Source organism: Polistes canadensis, unplaced genomic scaffold (assembly GCF_001313835.1).
Source record: "Polistes canadensis isolate GaletaPanama2010 unplaced genomic scaffold, ASM131383v1 scaffold_49, whole genome shotgun sequence".
NCBI classification, from domain to species: Eukaryota; Metazoa; Arthropoda; class Insecta; order Hymenoptera; family Vespidae; genus Polistes; species Polistes canadensis.
In genome coordinates, this window is record NW_014569596.1 from 49657 (window position 1) to 69374 (window position 19718).

General features: G+C 28.1%; 1 protein-coding gene across 2 annotated transcripts in view; it reads right to left on the reverse strand.

The window, feature by feature from the left end:
- Positions 1-19718, reverse strand: part of LOC106785375 (ankyrin repeat and fibronectin type-III domain-containing protein 1) — an 89486-nt gene that overhangs the window by 49649 nt on the left and 20119 nt on the right. The window contains exon 1 of one of the 2 annotated variants that reach the window (XM_014745771.1): positions 1308-1405. The exons of the other annotated variant lie outside the window; for it this stretch is intronic. Coding sequence (XP_014601257.1) covers positions 1308-1390 — 83 coding nt within the window. The 5' untranslated portion in view covers positions 1391-1405. Of the gene's footprint in view, positions 1-1307; positions 1406-19718 lie in introns of those variants that run through there. 2 annotated transcript variants of the gene reach the window in all.

A 19718-nucleotide genomic window follows, 5' to 3' on the forward strand; every position in this document is an offset into this window, starting at 1 on the left:
AATATATATAGATATTATTATTATTATTATAATTAGAGTTTTAAATGATTAGAAAAAAAGAATCGTTAAAAAATTAAATAATTCGTCTTTGTACAAAAGCGACGAACGAACAAGGGAATAAAATAAAGATTTTGTTTGAAACGATAATAATGCAAGTTAGAAGAACGATAAAAGCTGAGTAAGTAAAGTATTACTCGCGTCAAATGCACGTTGACAAGAGTATACGATGATATCGTTAAAGTATGAAACAAAAAGAAAGAGATAAAGAGAGAAATAGAGAAGAGAAATTTTCCAAAGTAAAACGTGTTCGACTTTGATCCGTTAGAGATCGATGGAAACTATTAACCATGAGAAAGATAAATGCAACTGCGTGGAGAACAATAAAATACAATTACCCATAGACAAAGATCTCTTTAATTATAAGTTACTAGCGATCAAAGCGATCAAGAGAACCGTTTTCATTATTTTCTAATATAAATACAATTATCTTTTAATTAATTGATTATCTCTAATATTTCTCTCATCGTTTAATCCTAATGACGTTTGTTGGTAAAAATTAACTTTTCAATTTTAAACTTTCAAATATAGTAAATTAACTCTGATTAATATCAGTCGTAGAAATAAATACTCGTGTTGCCTTTTGTAACAAATTTAATATTTGTTTATAAGGTAATCGTAGATCTATTATCTTTCAAAATAATCTATTATTTCCTACTACAATACTTTGGTCCATTTTTTAGACAACTATCGAATTCCTTGACGAAAAAAATACAACGATTTTGATGCAATGAATTTAATATCAAGAAACCTAATATATGTAGGTCAATAGAATAATAATCGATATTCCATTTGTACAATCAAACGATCGGAATTCTTTAATATTGTGGTTTGATTAATAAAGAAGGATACAGTGTAATGAAAAAAAACATTCTCAAGAGAAAGAGAGAGAGAGAGAATTATTTAAGTTAAGTTAAGTTATTAAAAGTAGAAAGTACAAGATAAGTATTTAAGAGAAGAAGTTTTCAATCATGAATAAAAATGTTCCGTTATATCTCATTTTATTTTTGCATTTTTTTATCTGAGAATAAAGGATTATATTGAAAACATAGAAGGAAGAAAGAGAAAAAGAGAAAAAAAGAGAGAGAGAGAGAGAGAGAGAGAGAGAGAGAGCTTTATAAAATTTCGACAAGTTGCAATCGATTATGAAGGTCACGAAGCTCAACGTGCATGTTGCTTTTCAATGCATAAAACGAGTCACTATATTATGATACTGGCGACATTCCAGAAACGATAAGAGTCTCTCTTACTTCCTTTCTTTTCCTTCCTCTTCGTATCTTTGTTTCTCCTCTTCTGTTCGAAATGCAAAGTATGCATATGTACGTAACGTCATGTCTCGTATTCCGCCTGATTCTCCTCTCGAAACATTGCTTTTATCTCGATCAACCTACGTTTCGAAAAATCATTTTTTCTTATTCGCTTTATATATTGATCCATTGAAAAAAAAAGGATTAGAAAATAAAATTAATTTAAGCGACAATGTGTTACATTACAATAGAATACTTATTACATATTTAAAAAATGAATTAAAGTTAAAAAATTCCAAACGATTTGATTCTCTATATGATTTATTTAATAATATAAATAAATGTAATATAATATAATACATAAATCATAAAGTTAATCATATATATGAATTTTTTTTAAGTTTAATCGACTGTCATGATTAACAAATACAAATTATTTCGATCGAGTATATTAAATAAATCGTAGTAATTATTATGTCATTTTACAATCTATATTTTTAAATTATTATATACAGATAAAACACGACATATTTCATTTGAAAAAAATATCCGAAAAATCAAAGATATGTACTTAATGATTGTACTTAAGTAACCATTTACTTTTCCAATCTATGGAACAAGAAACATTGAAGAAGCTGGTCATGTTCGTTAGTTTATCACTTTAACGTGGTGAGAAACTTTGAAAAAGATGAAAAAAGAAAGAAAGAAAGAGAGAGAGAGAGAGAGAGAGGAATCGTCGTATGAAACTTTGAGAATACCTTATTTGATAGCTTAGTATCGAAAGACCCTCCTAGTCTGAAATGTTCTGAACGGGTAGGAAGTTCGTCGAGAAAATGAAAGGTCTCTCTCGAAAACACAAACATAAGTATGGGTTTGTTCACATGAACGTATTTCGTATATATACTCATGCATTTGTAGAGGAGAAACTTTGTCGAGTCGAGACCAAGGGAAATCCAGCAATAAACGTCCTTAATAAAAACGATTCCGAAGCCGTTCGATTTTATTCGATGGATAGTGAAAGAACTTCGAAAAGGGCAAGGAACTCGAATAAATAATAATTAAGTGTTTTCATTACGACACTGGACTTTTGGAATTGTATACAAAATATATACGTTTTTATTATTCCTATTGGATACTGATACAAAAAAAAGAACTTTCTTCGAATATAAAAACATTTTTAACATACACGCGTGATTTGACATTATAAGCTCGCAAAAAAAAGAAAAAGAAAATTGGGGTAATATTTATAATTTTGTTTTAGTGGGAAAAAAAGAAAAAAAAAGAAAAACAAGAAATAAACAAGATAAAAAATAGTAAAAAATAAGTAGGTAAAAATGGGATGGTTATGGTGGAATTGCTACTCATTTGTGTTTGAGCGTAGAGAGAAATCCTCTCCATATTTTTTCATAATTTCATAATTCGCTTACACGAAAAATTCTATGAAAAGAAGAAAAATGAAGGTAACACATCGCTGATATTTTGCGCCTGACAGCATAATCCAGCTAGCTTAAAAGGATTCAGAAATTCTTTACCCGGAAATGCGAGAAATGAGAAATTTTTCTAGATAGGTATATAGTCCTAACTTTCTTCCTGTGTTCATTTTTTCGTTCTTCTTCTTCTTCTTCTTTTTATTTCGTTTCTTTTCTATTCTGTAAAACTTTCAATTCGTTTTTGAACACTCCATTTCATTGGTAAGACGTATTCGATATACCAAAGGGAAGATTTAAAAAATGACGCAACCCTACCGACGAAATGATTTTCAGCACGTTGCTCCTCGATCGTTCCAACAGTGGAAAAAGTAGACGTCGCCAGAAGGAATTTTTGCAATTTTCCTATCCACTTGCTGTTAGACACGATTAGATTACTATTGAGAAAATTGGAGACGTCAACCGAAGCTCCTCGTTTTTTCCCATCAAACGTAAGATCTCTCCATTTGTTCCAAATATTTTCAAAGATGTCTTCCTTTCAAAAATTCTTCAATCGGAATACTTGGTAACTTTATTCAAATTTACATATACTCACATATATACACATAATATACATACTCATAAATATCTACTACTTTCAAATATTAATCTTCAAAAACGCAAAGTAGAATTCATAAAATATCTAGATCAAGCATTGTTTGCTTTCAGTCACATATATAATATCTTATTCATTAAAATAAACTTCGCATCAATGTAGGAACCAAATATCTACACATCATTGCGTTCCATTTAATATTTTACAGTTCTCTTTTTATGTGTACCTATTAGAAGAGAAAAAAAATATCTCTGGTCCTGTGGTTATCAAGGTTACATGTCGAATAATATATGTCCTCGTAGTTATATATAATTTCAAATAAAAAAAAATATTGGCTTACATTAGTTGTTTATCGATGTTACGTAAGCTTTCACTAGAGAGTGATATCTCATGGTAGGAACTTGGAATCAGAATTGGAAAGTATATATATAGGTTTCCCTAGAAATCTGACTCGTCGAATAGATTGAAACTTCGATGGTGGTCGACCCCGTACCGTTTCATTAAGCCTACGTGACGAAGTACCCTCGTGCGAATAAAGCAGTGTAAAAGTGCGACGCGATACGTCAGGGAACTAGGTCACCCGTTAGATACATGCATATATGCATACATACGTAGATTTTAAGTCAGCCCACGTATGCATATATTTATGTATATAATATATAGATGTTTCACATTTCGATTCGGTCTACCTTTATTTTTTTTTTTCGCATTCTCTCTATGTCAAGGTCAAGTGAACGAAATGAAAAAAACGTACAATCGAGATTTTTTCTACTGTAAAATTGTTTAACGAATATTAATTAAAAATATAAAACTATAAAACGAGCCGATTAAAATGCACTCGATTAATTTTTACAAAAATTCCTCCCCAAAAGATACTAATCGGCAATCTTACGCTCGATTTACTTCGACAAAGACTTGTTTTACCTTTTTTTTTTGTTCCTATCAGAAAACGTTCGGTGGTTAAATTTGATGAAGAAGTGTTAAAAAAAATTGTTTATTTTTGATGGATTCTTAATCGACGTTGAGATTAATTTTTTTTTATTACTAACTTAGTTACTAAGTTATAATACTTATTATTCTTAAAAGTTTATTACGAAATTTAATATTTAAATTTTATCTATCTTTATATATATATATATATATATATATAATTATTAAGCAAAGAATCGTTATAGAACTTTGAAGGATTTGAAGGATCAATTGAGAGATTAGTACAAGTGATTAACGAAAACTTATCAAATTTAAAAGCGCTACATAACTATTTGAAAAAGTTTTTACTTTAAGATAACGATCATTATAAAACTATCCAATGGAAGTCAGATGTATTATCTTCTCAAATAACTCGACATGAATTTGTCTATATATAACCAACTATTCCATCTTAATTTATACGATAAGATCAAAGTTTACAATTGATTCTGTAAATAGGTTAAACTTTGAAAACATGTTGTATCATATCACGTAAAGTTATAAAATTGCAGAAAATTATTTTCGTACAATGTGAAAAGTAAAATTGATCGATTCCAAGAAAAAACAATAAAAACCCACCATCTTATAATTTTTTACGAACAAACCAGAATAACCAAATTTATCATTAATTTCACTACGACCTTGATCTCCATCGAAAGTTTTTGTTTCCCCAGACAATTTATCGCGTTAACCCCTATATAAGATTTTTCTCCCCCTTTTTGAACACTTGACGGTTTCTACTTTAATACTTTAGAAAAAAAAGAACAGAACGACGAAAGGTGAAGATAAAGGCCAAAAGATTTCGAAAGAATTTTTGGCAAATGGTGCTGCCAATCCTAATGGTCCTTGAAAGTTGTTAACGATGAAATATGAGGACATTTTAAGAAGAATACGATTTCTAAACGGTCTCACAGGAAATAATTTATAACATCGTTTAATATATTATAAAAGAGTCGTGTAATTTCATTTTAAAACAAATCGATCGTCACATCTGTAACAACAACAAAAATGTAATTATACGAGTTTCTAATAATTGCAATATGGAAAATCTTTTCTTCTAATATTTCTTTAATATACTCGTAAAAAATACGTTTTTTCGTACAAAAATTTCATACAGAATACATTTGCAACACAAATTAGTACAAAAATTAAATGTGAAACGTGACAGGAAAGTTAAAATTTTCAGATTATTCGTTTGCCTCGTGATAAATATTTCTGTTTTATGCATTGTGAAATTGTTACGAACAGGAAATCTATTAAATAGGGCAAATCGTTTTAAACGATAACGTTGAAAATATTTCCAATCCTTTCGAAAGAGAATATCAATACGAATCAAACGAGTATCTAAAGTATACCTTTTCATCAATATTTTCTTGAGTTATGGCAGTTTGAAACTTAAAACATCCACAACCACAATTACTTTAATAGTTATAGCCAAAGTTAAAACCATAATAGGAATCATTACAATTATATCTATAGCTGTAAATGTTACTTGTAACTAAATCGTGTTATTCTACCATTTAACTGTAACATTAAATTGTAATCCTATAACTGTAATTGTGGTTGTTTTTGTAGCTATGACAATAGCTATGTTATACTGAGCTGTATATGTTGACACACATTGTTAAATTTCAATGTGAGTCATAACTCGATTAAATATCAATTAAAAAACATACGCTCTAATCGTTCCTTCGGTTCATATTGTTATTTTTTACAACTTTTATTCGATTTAAAATATCCGTTTCCATTAGAATGCATATTGTTATTACTTCCATATTTTAAATAACACCGAAATATATTTCACATTTCTGCTTTCAAAACTTCCGAAATTTATTTGAAACATTTGCCTTTGAATATATTTTCAGATCGTTAAATAGATGTGTTATTTACATAATATATATCGGGGATAATATATAATATATTAAAAACATAAAAAGCATTTCAAAGTGATTAGCACAATTAAATCATTCCTATCTCGGAAAATAGTTTACATAAAAATATGTGTCAATTAAAATTTCGTAGATGTTCGAATATTGAGTAGTTCTTTAAAAAATTAATAACCTCGTAAAACCTCAGTTTAATCGTAAGCTTTTTTTCAAGAGTCAACCTTTGTTCATTAAATTCGAAATTCAATAGGAGACAAAAATCCTCTTTGTCGGTATAATATAATGACATGGGAGAATGGGGATCCTTTGATAAAAACTTCAAAGTAAGATTTTTAAATGGTCGCTTACAAGCGCGTTGAACACGAGGGGATTTCTCGAAGTAACATTATCAAGGAGTTGCGTGTTAAGAATAAAAATTTGATATCTTTTTCTTTCTCCAAGGCGTTAACTTATTTTTCAGGATAATTTTCAAACAAAAAGAGGAGGATGAATCTCAATTACCTGGAAATTGCTTGCTCGAAACTTTTTTCACTTCTTTTTATGCTACTGAAAATAAAATTCTTCTTTATTCCACTTGTGTGAGTAAAATAATATGAATCATCCTTATTATATAGATACTATATATGTATTTTGAAAATAATTATATTCAATGATTTAACCTATGTAAATAAATTGATTAAACATGTATATCTTGCGCAACAAATTCTTATTTTTATATTTAAAATGAAAATATGATAAGAGAAATAACAAATTTTATTTAACGGATCTGAACGATTTATGTTTAATGTTTCGTGCGATTTATTACTCATTTTACTACTTGTTTTATCCTTGTCACTTTACTCTCTTGACAATGATCCTTAGATCAAAGGTATCCATGTTGTATGTTCACACTGTTACCAGGGTGTTTACGGAGATCAGAGGTACGTTCTACATGAACTTTGTAACGTCAAAGGATAGAAAATGACACTTATTTCAACCTAACATTTTTTTCAATTTTTTATCATTAAGTACTTATGATACATATAAATATATATGTATCGGTCTTAACAAACTATCTTAAAATACTATTTTATATAAGAATATTTTATTTATTTTGAATTGACATTAAACAGGAACTAACAAAAATATAAATGAAAGTATATATTTTACTAATTCATGTGTGTTATCGATAAGCAGTCATTATCATCGATCCAGAAGAAATAATTATATATAATAATTATCGATAATTTTCTGGTGTTCAAAATCGTACTTTAAATGAAACTTCGTTAACATCTTTACTCTATCGATTGAAAACTTTGAAACAATAATTAATATCGATACGTAATGTATCTAATATAGTATATCTTATTCATGGAAAAGCTTATGTAAGTTTAATTACGTATTTAATTAAACATTAAATATGTAATTGCTTAGAAAATGAATCAAAGAAATATAAATAATATCAAATAAATAAAATAGGATTATCACACACACATACATATACAAATGAATTAAATATAAATGTGTATCATCTTATTGTCAAACGTATTATTATAAAAATAATCATTTCCGATTCTCGAATAATTCAATAGACACAAAAATGTCTAAAATAAATATGAAAAGAAAGGTAGAGAAAAATAATCAAAGTTACACAACTAAAAATCAATTCGCGCTTATTTGACTATCATCCCGTCAATCCATTTTCTCTTATCATGTATCCACTTCATTAAGCGTGTATTCATTTCAAAATAAACTGTATATACAATATATAAAACTCAAAAGATCGTCAAATCGTACCGATCCTTCCAAAGTGATATCTATTTGCATCGAAATCGATCTGTATTATAACAAGTTCGATTGAAAAATTTAATTGAAGCTTTAGCCACAAAGATCCATAATAAAATTTAATTAATATTCGCGTACGATGCGTTTTACGTCAACAAGAAAAGAAATAGGATATATTATGATTGAAAGCTTTTGTTTTTGTTTTCATTCTGATTAGATTTTCTTTGCCTAAGTTCAATGATCAATATAAAGGGAGACGTTTCTTTTTTTAACTTTTGTAATTTTTTACGATAGCCACGTGATCGCCCTTACGACGCCCTTAAAAATAGTGAATTCATCGTAGCAAAGTACATATTACCTAACACAGCAACGATTCTGTAAATCATTCCTCCTCGATTTGAAACATTCAATCGATTCACGTATATACGCGTATATATGTATATGTAGAATATACATATAACATATATGAACATACGCATAATACATAGTCTAATATGCTTGGATTCAGAGTATTATCCATTGGGAAGGTTCAACTATCTCATTCGATTTTACGAAAATTCGCATGATTTTACAATTTTATTCGTAGTTAAATACTCACTAATACTCACTTCAATAATAATGTTAAATTGTTCAAATATATTCCATTATTATCGCGCAAATGTATTATATACCTATATCTTACGAATATAACAATTTAATTCGAAATAAATATTCTATTGAAAAAACAAAAAATGATAAAAGTCGTCAGAATATTCTTCGATTTAACAAACGTTAATTAAGTGGACAGAGATAGTAATAACATAGCTGTGACTTGAAAGTTTAATACTTTCGATCAATGTAACATATATATATTATATCATTTATCGATCTCGACACCTCACCTATATTTATTTAACTTGGAAAAGAAAAAAAAAAGAATACTAACATAAAAGAAAAATAAAAGCTCACTTTGGATGATACATCTTGTCGTAATTTACTATACCCGCCTACGATTTTTCAACTACATAGTACGTTGTATTGATCGATCATGAGTATGCATTCAATGAAAAGCGTTGGGAAAAGTGATTCGCTTGGATTATAGACTTGTATTTGGATCATTTCAACACCAAGTGAGCTTCCATCTTTCGCTTTCTTTTTTTTATGTCATCTCTCGACAGCTAAAACCACTTCAAAGAACATTCTTCGAAATATTTTATATCTTTACGTTTAATCTGGAATCTTGTAACCTTTAGATTAGGGTTTATTCGTTAGACCTATTGATGAGTTAGTTTCTCGAATGAATCTAAAATGAAATGTTCTAGTTGCATCATTTATTTGTCTAGTTTAATTCTACGGATCGTCACTCATACCAGTTTTCAGTATGTCAATAATTAATGTATTTGTCTTCATTATTCGCATTTGCGCCAAAATTCTGATTGAACTGCATCATATTGCAAGCCTTTATTGACCCTTTGAGAAATCTTTATCAAACTGCATGTGAGTTAAGTATGTACGCATACAATATACCGGATGTCTCATTTAAAATTATAATACATAATCGATTATCTATTGATTTCATAAAAGGGATTAAAATAAAAATGTAATATTTCAGAGAAGTTAATATATTTTGAATATACGGAAATAATAATAAATTTTTACAATTAAAATACAAATCGATATTTAAAATCAAACAGAAGTTTTACAAATATATTAGGTATATATAAAAATTTCGATAAAAATTTCACGAACATTTGCAGGATATTTCTCTTACATATTTCATTGAGTTATAACGTCACGAAATTTAACAAACTGTGTAATCGCAAGAATCCAATTAATTTTCCTATAAACATCTAATAACGAATAAATTCATCAATACATTTCGTTTGTTCTTTTTTTTTTTTTCTTTTTTTTTTTCATTTTTATCGATTTATTTGTTTTCACTTCATACAATTTCGAAATTATAATCATTTAAAGTAGTCATAAAAGAATATTATTACAATAACTCGTTCTTTACATATTTGATCGCAATCTTGTTTTCAAATGAATAAATAAAGACAAAAATATAGAAAAATATATATGAAATTAATAAATTGAATAAATTTTGTCTACAACGCACGTGAAAATTTTATATTTGCACTTTAATTGTCTCTACGACGATTGATATTGATCGAAAATTTTCCTATGTAAAAGACTTTGAACAAAAAAGTAGTCACCGCCAACGTTAATTAATTAAAATATGAATTGAATATAATTGAAAATGCGAAATATTAAATGACCTCGATGGTGAAATGAGTTCTATTATCTCAATCGGTTCGTTAGTAAGTTATTTTATCTTATAATCAACCGTGATTTTCTAAAATATTGAAAATTAGTTCAAGTTTATTAGATAGAAACGAATTATAAACGTTCATTGAATTATAGTTCACGCAATTAATGCTAGAAAGTCGACAATGATAAACGACAGTTATTGCTTATCGTATGCAAAGTATATAACATCGAATACGCAATAGTAGCAAATAGTAACCAACTATAACTGTAGTTTGTCTTAACGATCTATATTCGTTCTCCTATATATTATTGATATTTTCAACGAGTGTCAATAAATTAAAAGTCAATACGATATTTTTTGTTGAAATGTTTTCCAAAAAATTACATATTACGCTTGACACAATTTACGTAGTTCTCTGTTTCACGATCAAAAAGATAATTGGAAAATTTCAGTCTCGTCGAATACGATGACAAAAGAAAAAAAAAAAAAAAAAAAAAAAAAAACAAGAAAGAAAGAAAAAAAAATAGTTCAAATTCGAAGCTAGAAAGGTGTACGTGCCATTTTACTCGTTAATTGCGACTGCGGACAAATAAACCAGAGGAAAAGTTTCTCTAATAAGATCTCCGATAAGTTTCTCGGCTCGTCAGAAAGGGAAGCTTGGTAAATGTTGACTCCCTTTTTTTTTTTTTTTGTTCTTTCATTTGTCTACACTGTAAGCGTAATTTCATGAGGATTATAAAACTAATCTATTGATGAAATTTGTCTTTGCTTTCGATTATAAATTGAAAAGGGATTTTTCTGATGGGTTCTAAGCAAAACGATACAATCGTCCTTGGTATTGAGAAAAAGTGCGAGAGAGAGAGAGAGAGAGAGTATAAGGTCGCTTATATAATAGGAAAATCGATATCTTGGTCAAAGATGTCAAGCCAATACGGATACTGCATAGATAAGAAACGCAACGTTCCAGGAAGCATTATGTCAAACGTAAAACATTTAAAATAACGATCCTAGATGATAGTCCATGATACCTATAATAAATTATTATCACTGAAACACATATCGTTTTCCACGTAATGAATCTTTTCAAACCAATAACTTGTCTCATATCTGGATATTTAAACAAGGAAAAATAAGTAAAGCTATCTTTTACAGTTTCGAGTTATACAAGAATAAAATACAAGAGCATACTGTAAGATGAAATATACATGATACATTCCTTACCATTATGTATATGTAACTTTAAAATATTTTAAAGCTTTTTCCTTGTCAATCGAGAACTTGTCGAAGTATTGATACGTAAAGTGCACGTTAACATAGAAATATATATCATATTGTCAATCGAAAAGATTGAATATTTTGTTTATAAATAACAATCTAACGTATAGATTTGATAAAGTTAATATTATAAATGATTGAATTATTATTAAAATCGATGATAATGCAAGAGAGAAAAGTTTTCTTCTTTTTATAATTACGTTCATATAAATTGTACGTTTCTTTTCTTATCTAGTATTAGATAATAATAAGTATTATATATATTTGAAACTTTCTTATTCTTATCGTCGCGTGTAATCATGTACTTTTCCATTACCACGTCTTTGAATTTAAATGAAAATGTTTCTTCAATGGTCTTAGAAAAAATGCAAAATAGTTTTCGAAATAATATATCCGAAGGGAATGCGTGGAAATAGTTTTGACGTCTACGATAAAATATTACAGAGGATTTCACGCTTTCAACGATGAATATTTATGTATCTTTTATATCACTTTATTTTTCTTAGTTTTTCCTTGCTACTCGAGCCCCAATGTGATCATGATTTTTTATTACAAGTATTGTCACCGAACAAGAATAAATGTTTAGATTCTTTTTTACGTATATCAGATCAATCAATTATTACATATTCTTATACAAATCGATTTTTGCATTTATAAAACCATGTATCGATTAAACTACCAATCTGTGTTATCTTACAATAATTATTTGTGAAAAATTTACAGAAATCATACAAATTGGTATCGATTTACTATAGTGATATCAAAACGAAATTATTATTTTATTTCATTAACAATCTAACATTTGTTTAATATAAAATTTACCATACTTATTTACAATATTATTTACAATTGACCATATTATAATTTATGCATACCTATTTATACCATAACTTGCCAAATGATCAATCATTAAGAAAATTTATATTCTTTCCAATTGAATACAGAACAATAATAAATGATACAGTTTTTAAATAAAATATAAAACAATATTTATAATTATAATTAACATAAAATAAAATGAACAAAACAATCATTGAATGCAACATTTTAATTTAAAATTTAAAAACAGTTATTTCATGTATTTAAATTCGTTTAATTTTAATTACGTTTGTCTTATTATTTCATAGTATTTACAACATTTACATTGTACGATATTATATTCAAATATGACTTCGGTCACGTGAATTAATTTAATTTTATTTTACTCTCTTGATGAAAAGACAATCTCTCTCTTTCTCTTTTTCTTCCATATTTTGTCTTTAATTTATAAGAAATATTAAAACGTACAAATTTCGATTAATTGCAGAAATTCTGACTAGAACGTAGAAATTCTCTGGACTTGTGGACACATCGAATACCATATGTGTACAGACCAGAATGGTGTATCCACAGTATTCAACGAAGCGTGACAGAAACCCAGAGAGCTTATGTACATGTATATATGTATGTATATGTATGTATACATATATATATATACCTGCCAGCTTCACAGTTTACATACTTTGACACATCTATGCATATGCTTGCATACATATGTTGCTTCATACTATATAATGCAACGCATGCGCAATCTTGACTCGTAAAGCTTCGACTGGCTTACTCGCAAGGAAGTGTAACAACCCATCGTTCGTTTCGTAAACATAACTTCAACATACAAATATAAATCGAGCGTATATAGTACATTGATGTAATTTCCTATTTCGAGATATCCCAGACTCCCCCATTTATATTTAAATGTATTCGTTGTTATTTATATATTTTATCCTACTATCAGAATAATGTATCTGGAAATATACAATAAAACACGCTGAATTTAACAAAACTAACATATTCTTTCATTTTCATTTTCATTTTCTCAATCGTTGTGTTTCATTCGTATTACCTATGCATCGATTTCCTTCACTCGCGAGATTACTAATCGATCGGAAAGAAAGTATTCATTGTCAGCTATTTTAAATTCACGCGTGGACGATTAATTCTCAAGAATTTCGAACCATTTTCAAGATTTTCTTCTTACCGTTGGTTTTTCTATCGCTTTCTGGGGCTTCTTCAATCTCCGATTGCTAAATTATAAAAAGGGAATACGATTTAAACGATTTTACTATTCATTTGCATTTTAAAGATCTAAAAATTTGAATTTATTTCGATTTAATCTTAAATTCCATTTGCATTTCGATATCTCATCGATATCGACAAAATAAAAAAAGAAAAAAATTATATTTCTTGTTAAATACTCTCTATAAACTAAAATTGTATTATTTAATAAATAATGATAAATAATTATAAACAATATTATATATATATTTTACCATCTTAATTATAAAGATTAAATATAGAATATTACGTTAAAAAAGTTATTCTCTAATTTTCAATTTATAATTAGACAGTCACATTTTAATAAAAATAAAGTCTTACTTTCTGCAATTCAAATAAGGTAATCGTTATTTCTTTCTTTCTCTAGTTTAGTTTTTACGATTTTAAAGAGGTCCTTTTCACTACATAATTTACTGTAGAGAGATAAATTATTAGTCTGTAAAAGGAACGAAGTCGACGATGAATATTCATTGAAAACGTTATATCCACGCGCAGTTTATACCTTCTTTCTCTTTATTTATGCCTTCCGACACTCTTACAAATATACACATGCACACACACAGTTCTCACAAACCGCCCCCTTGATCCACCTCTTGTCACGTTATCAGATGACCGGAAAATTGTTTACCGTACATCATTTAAATTCTAACGCGACTTAATTGCTCGTCCATTTTCTCCGAGAAATTCGTTGACTTCCCCATGCCACTTTTCAAAAACACGCAAATATACATAAAAGGTATATTAAACTATTAAACAACAAGAATTATTTTTTTTACATAAAAAAATAGAATACCTTCCACGAGATTATTACATCTGTTACATAATGAGAAATGTTCTATTAAGTTCTTAATTGAAATGGAAATTGAATAATAATAATAAAAAGAAAATAAAAACATTTCAGCTGTTACAAGCAACAAAAAAGTTTGTACCTCTACAAGATCGTTTTATTTAAACGTAATAAAAATTTACTTTTTACATTAAATTATTGAAAAAAACTCCGTAGAATAATATTAATTATCAGACTCGCATGAGAACGAATTAATTAAAAAAATCTCTACACTTATCTATTATTTATAAAAATTCTTTTGTAGTTGGTTCGCGAGTAATGACTGAAATACAAAATTTTTCAACTGATATTATTTGTATTTTATATTCGACTAATTATACTGCAAGAAAAAAATAAAAATTTGTATCGAAAAAAATCCTTTGATAAAAATCAAAAGGTCAAAAAATAAATGATCGGTGTTTTAAGCTGTCTATTTCATTTAAAAATTATTTGTTTCAGATGCTCGATTAAAAATAGATGAAATAAAAAATATAAACGATATTGAATATAGTAGATGCATGAGATAAAAAAAAGAACAAAAATAGGAGTATACAATTTCACGAGTATCATATAAAAAACTGTAGTTCAAATAACGCCATACGTTTGTTTAAAAATTATAAATATATCTAATAATTCGAATGTGTTAAACAATTTGATGATATTTTGTTAGATAAAATTATTCAACACAAAATCATGAAATCACTGGCTAAAAACATTAAAAAAAATGTATATTAGTTTAAACAATCGTAAATATTAATAGAGTACAGTACTGTAATAGATTTACCTTATTTGACTGTTAATTAAACGATGGAAATGTTTAATGTAGTCTGCAAGCACGGAATATAAATTCGACGTACCTTTCTGCTCGAAATCAAACAATAAACTGAGTCGTTATCCTCTATGAAAGTTCTTTTATTAAATATTGTTTATATGACTTTCCGAAAGTTACATATGTATAACGTACATAATATTCGAAATAAATAAAATTGTAATTCTTCTGAAAGTCATATAAACAACTAGAATTTTAATTGACTTTCATTGTGGACAACGAGCCAGTCTTACGGGGGATTTCGAAGAAGACGTTGCATTGAATTTACATTCTGTGCTTTTAGACTAAAATATACATTTCCTTCGATTAATTAACAATCAATTAAGAAAAATTTAACACAGTACTGTACTCCACTAATATTTACGATTGTTTAATGTAATGTTCCTGGTCCAGTGATAATTTTTAATTGAAAATTTTCACCTAATAAAATATCATCGAAATTGTTTAATATATTCGAAGTATATTAATAGATATATTATCTTTAAACAAATGTAATTTGTATTATTCTTACTTTAACAGATATTAAAATGATTTTGGTATTAAAAAATATTTTTAAATAACAGTAAAAATATATAAAGAATAATCAATTGTTATACATGAAAGAATCCGAATATTCTTCCTGTCATACCATAATGTATGGGCGTTTTCCGTACATTATTTTCGCATATGGCATACAATATTAGGAGACACACTCACTGTATTTATTTCAAAATTTGATAACGTTCATTAAACTTTCGACAAAATTCTCACGATTTAGGTGTTTCGACGCGTAGTTATTTTCACAGCAATTTACGGTCTGTTTATTTTAATACAAATTGTGATCCACGACTAAGTTCTATAATTTAGTGTTTCTGTATATGTACATATCTATATATATAGTTATATTTATAAATATTGAATATATATATTAATAAAGTGAGTCACACATGAATATTCGTATTCGACCCCATTATAAATTTTAAATAATTAACATTTGCTTGTGTAATGCTAATAATTGACAATTGATATCAACATTATTGCAAAATTATACAAAAGAACATTTTATTATAAGAGTAATAAAATTTAACATAAATCATAAGAGAAAATTGATCTCGCAAAATATGCCTAATCATATCAAAAGCATTATTAAATACAAAGAAAGGCTATAGATCAATTTTCTTATTTCATTTATATATAGATATATAGAAGAATTTTGAAGATTTACATTAAGAAGAAAAATTAATTATTTCAAATTTACAGTTGAAAGGGATACAAAAACTTTTGTGACTCACTGTATATATATAACAAAAGTTGATTACTGATTTCTTCGGTAAATAGTTGATCAATTTGCAACTTATGCTGGTAGCTCGTTACATCAGTAAATTTACCGTAGAAACTTAGCCCTTAGTTCATAATTAAGTGTGTCTCACCACATGTAATCGAAATTAGCAAGTTTACTAAGAGTTAACTGCAAATTCGTTACAATTTGGGTTAACAGAGCTAAAAGATCTTCATCAATTCGAGTTGGAAAAGAGAGAGAGAGAGAGAGAGAGAGAGAGGAAGGGGGGAAGATGAGAAAAGGAAACACCAGAACGTAGTCTCCAGAGAATCGATTATTTGATGTGTATAATGACGTTCCTATAACTGGATAGATTGCTATGATTTATGGATAATTGCAAGATAATTGTCAAATTAGTTTTCAAACAAGAATGAACAGTGCCAGATGCTTATTCGTTTGTTATTAACAATGCCTAACGCTTTATAGATCTGTCTTTAATTAGTTTAAATAAAGAACAAAAAACGTACGCATGTGTATTTTTTGTAGAAAATTATTGAAATATTTATCGACATAGGAAATATTGATTAAATGGAACGCTAGACATCAAAATTTACTCTTTCAAAGAGAAAATATGTCTATGAAAATGTAAAAATAAAAAAAAAAAAAATAAAAAAACACACACGTAGTTTTTTTTTTATACATTTTCGTTGTTCCAGACATTCGTTCAACAAACAAGGAAAAGATTAAATGAAAGATAAATAAAGTTCCGTGAAAAATTCACATAGGAAAAGATACAGAAACACAAAAAAAGAGGAACAGAGAGAGAGAGAAAGAGGGAGGAGGGGGTGGTTTGAAAGAGAAAAAGTAAGTAAATAAGAAAAAATAATTGCTGATTCGAAAAGAACGAAACGAAATGAGAGAAACTCGATATGGAATTCAAGTTTATAGCAGGTCGTTTACGTTAATAAACTGTTACGAGCGTAACAAGAATTGCTCCATCAGGAACGAGCTGTGCCGCATTAAATTTATCGCGCATTCCATAGTACTTGAATTCTTTTTTCTCTACTTATCTTTACCTCTCTCTCTCTTTCTCACTCTCTCTCTCTCTCTCTCTCTCTCTTTCTCTTTTCTTTCTTTCTTATCTTTTTCTGCTAAAAAGGTGAATTCCCAAAGGCAAAACTCCAGTATAAAATAAAATGTCTTCGTGCGAGTTTCCTTTCTTTCTCGGTTCGTCGATTTTAACACAATTCGACCCCATCTTTGTCCCTTTTTGAAGAACAAAAAATGTACAATCTTTTATCAAAAAACAAAAATGAAAAAAGAAAGAAACATTCGTAACATAACCGAATTAAATTTGAAACCATCTGCTTTGTCTTGAAAATGTTATCGCATTTTGGTCACACTTCGTTTTAAAAAGTAGTTTTCTTTTTTCACTTTTCCGCTAGACATCAATGATACGAGAAAAAAAAGGTAGTACAAAAAAATCGCAAGTGAAGATCACTCTCGTTATTTACGAAGATACTCTTTTACAAGGATACTTTATCATTGTTCACGTGACGAGGGTGTAAAAAGAAGACAACGTAAAAGAAAGAAATAAGCGCAAGAAGGAAAGGTGTTAGATTTTTTCGTGGGAAAGAAAAAAAAAAACTCATCTTCGAAAGTGAATTTTGTACGACTATAAGTCCAAACGATCGATGACAGTGAATTACGTTTTTCATACTAATTTAATTAAAAGGTAAAAACGTTAAATTTGTACATACGAATGTTGGAGCTTGAATAATATTTTTATCTTTAGTGATTTATGTGTTTTATATTATGTTGCACGTAAAAAAGTTCACTGCTCTTAAGATCGGATTAATTTACTCTCACATTCGCGTAGATATTTAAATGTATATGTATATGTCGTGTGATTTATCATATAATATTTAAATTATTTTCATACATTTTATATAAAGCATATAATATAATATTATCAGGTTTATATTAAAAAATTATTAAAATTTTATTGATTTTGACTTACGTGAAATGAAATTCGATGTTAAAAGGTTCTGTTATATTTCAATATGTTATAATTGCATTATAATATCAATATAAGAATCTAACGTGTGCCGTTAAACAGTCATTTTTTTGTTTCTTTTCGTATTCTGTAAATCCGAAAGGAAATATTAATGAAATATTATTTGTAGATATATGTTAATACTTCCTAGGTCTAATGAGATAAGTTAGAAATTGTGGAAAACAAGTGGAGTGGTAGGAACTATTCATTAAATAACCAAACTACGTGTACGAGAACGAATGGGATAGGATTAAACGGAACAAGTGTTCCAAATTTAATATCGTATAATGAACTGTATTACGTAGAAAAAAACGTAGTCAAGCTGGTACTCAACATGACCGGCTTTCTCGGTTTAATAATGACGCTGATATCTATATCGAGATAGAAATTAATCACAACGAATATAGCTTGATACGTATATGTAGGTATTATTAAAAAATTCAAGGACTTGGGAAGATTCTCCGAGAAAAAAAAACAATATACAAGTTGTTTCTGTTTCAACGAAATTAATCGTCTAAAATAAGTTAACCGTACTATTGCTATTTTTAATCATATAATCAAATCTACGAATATTTTTCGAACGGTAATAATTCGCAGACAGTCCCGATTAGACTATTTCAAAGAAAATAAAATATAAAGGGTGCAACGATCGGAACTATCTAAACGTATTTAGGTTACGATGAGAAGAAGAAGAAAAAGAAATGGAGTGGGAAGAAAAATGGATGAGAAAAAGCTAAACGAGAGAACTAAAAAGAGAAAAAAAGATAACGAAAAAGAAAAATAGAGAAAAGGTATAAAAAAAAAAGAAAGAAAAAAAAAGAAAAAAAGAGAAAAACGTTCTAACGAGAATTCTCTTCGGCCGTCGAAGTCGCTAAAAGCTACGTGACCTATTCATCCCCGATGCACAATTTGCGAAGTTGCATTCAAAATGGACGACACACGTACGAACCTTACCCAGGATTATCGTTATCGAGATTCATCTCAGGTATTTTGCCAGAGGGAAGCGAAGCCAACTATCGAATTTTCGCAACAGGAAACCTCAGAGGCTATAATCGAAAATTATTTTGCGGCTGGCAACGTTAATTCGATTATAAACTAATGCGGCGAATCGGCCTATCAAATTAGCTCACCCAATCTATTCTAATTCTAATCCTAATTCTTCTTCATCTTCATCTTCTTCTTCTCCT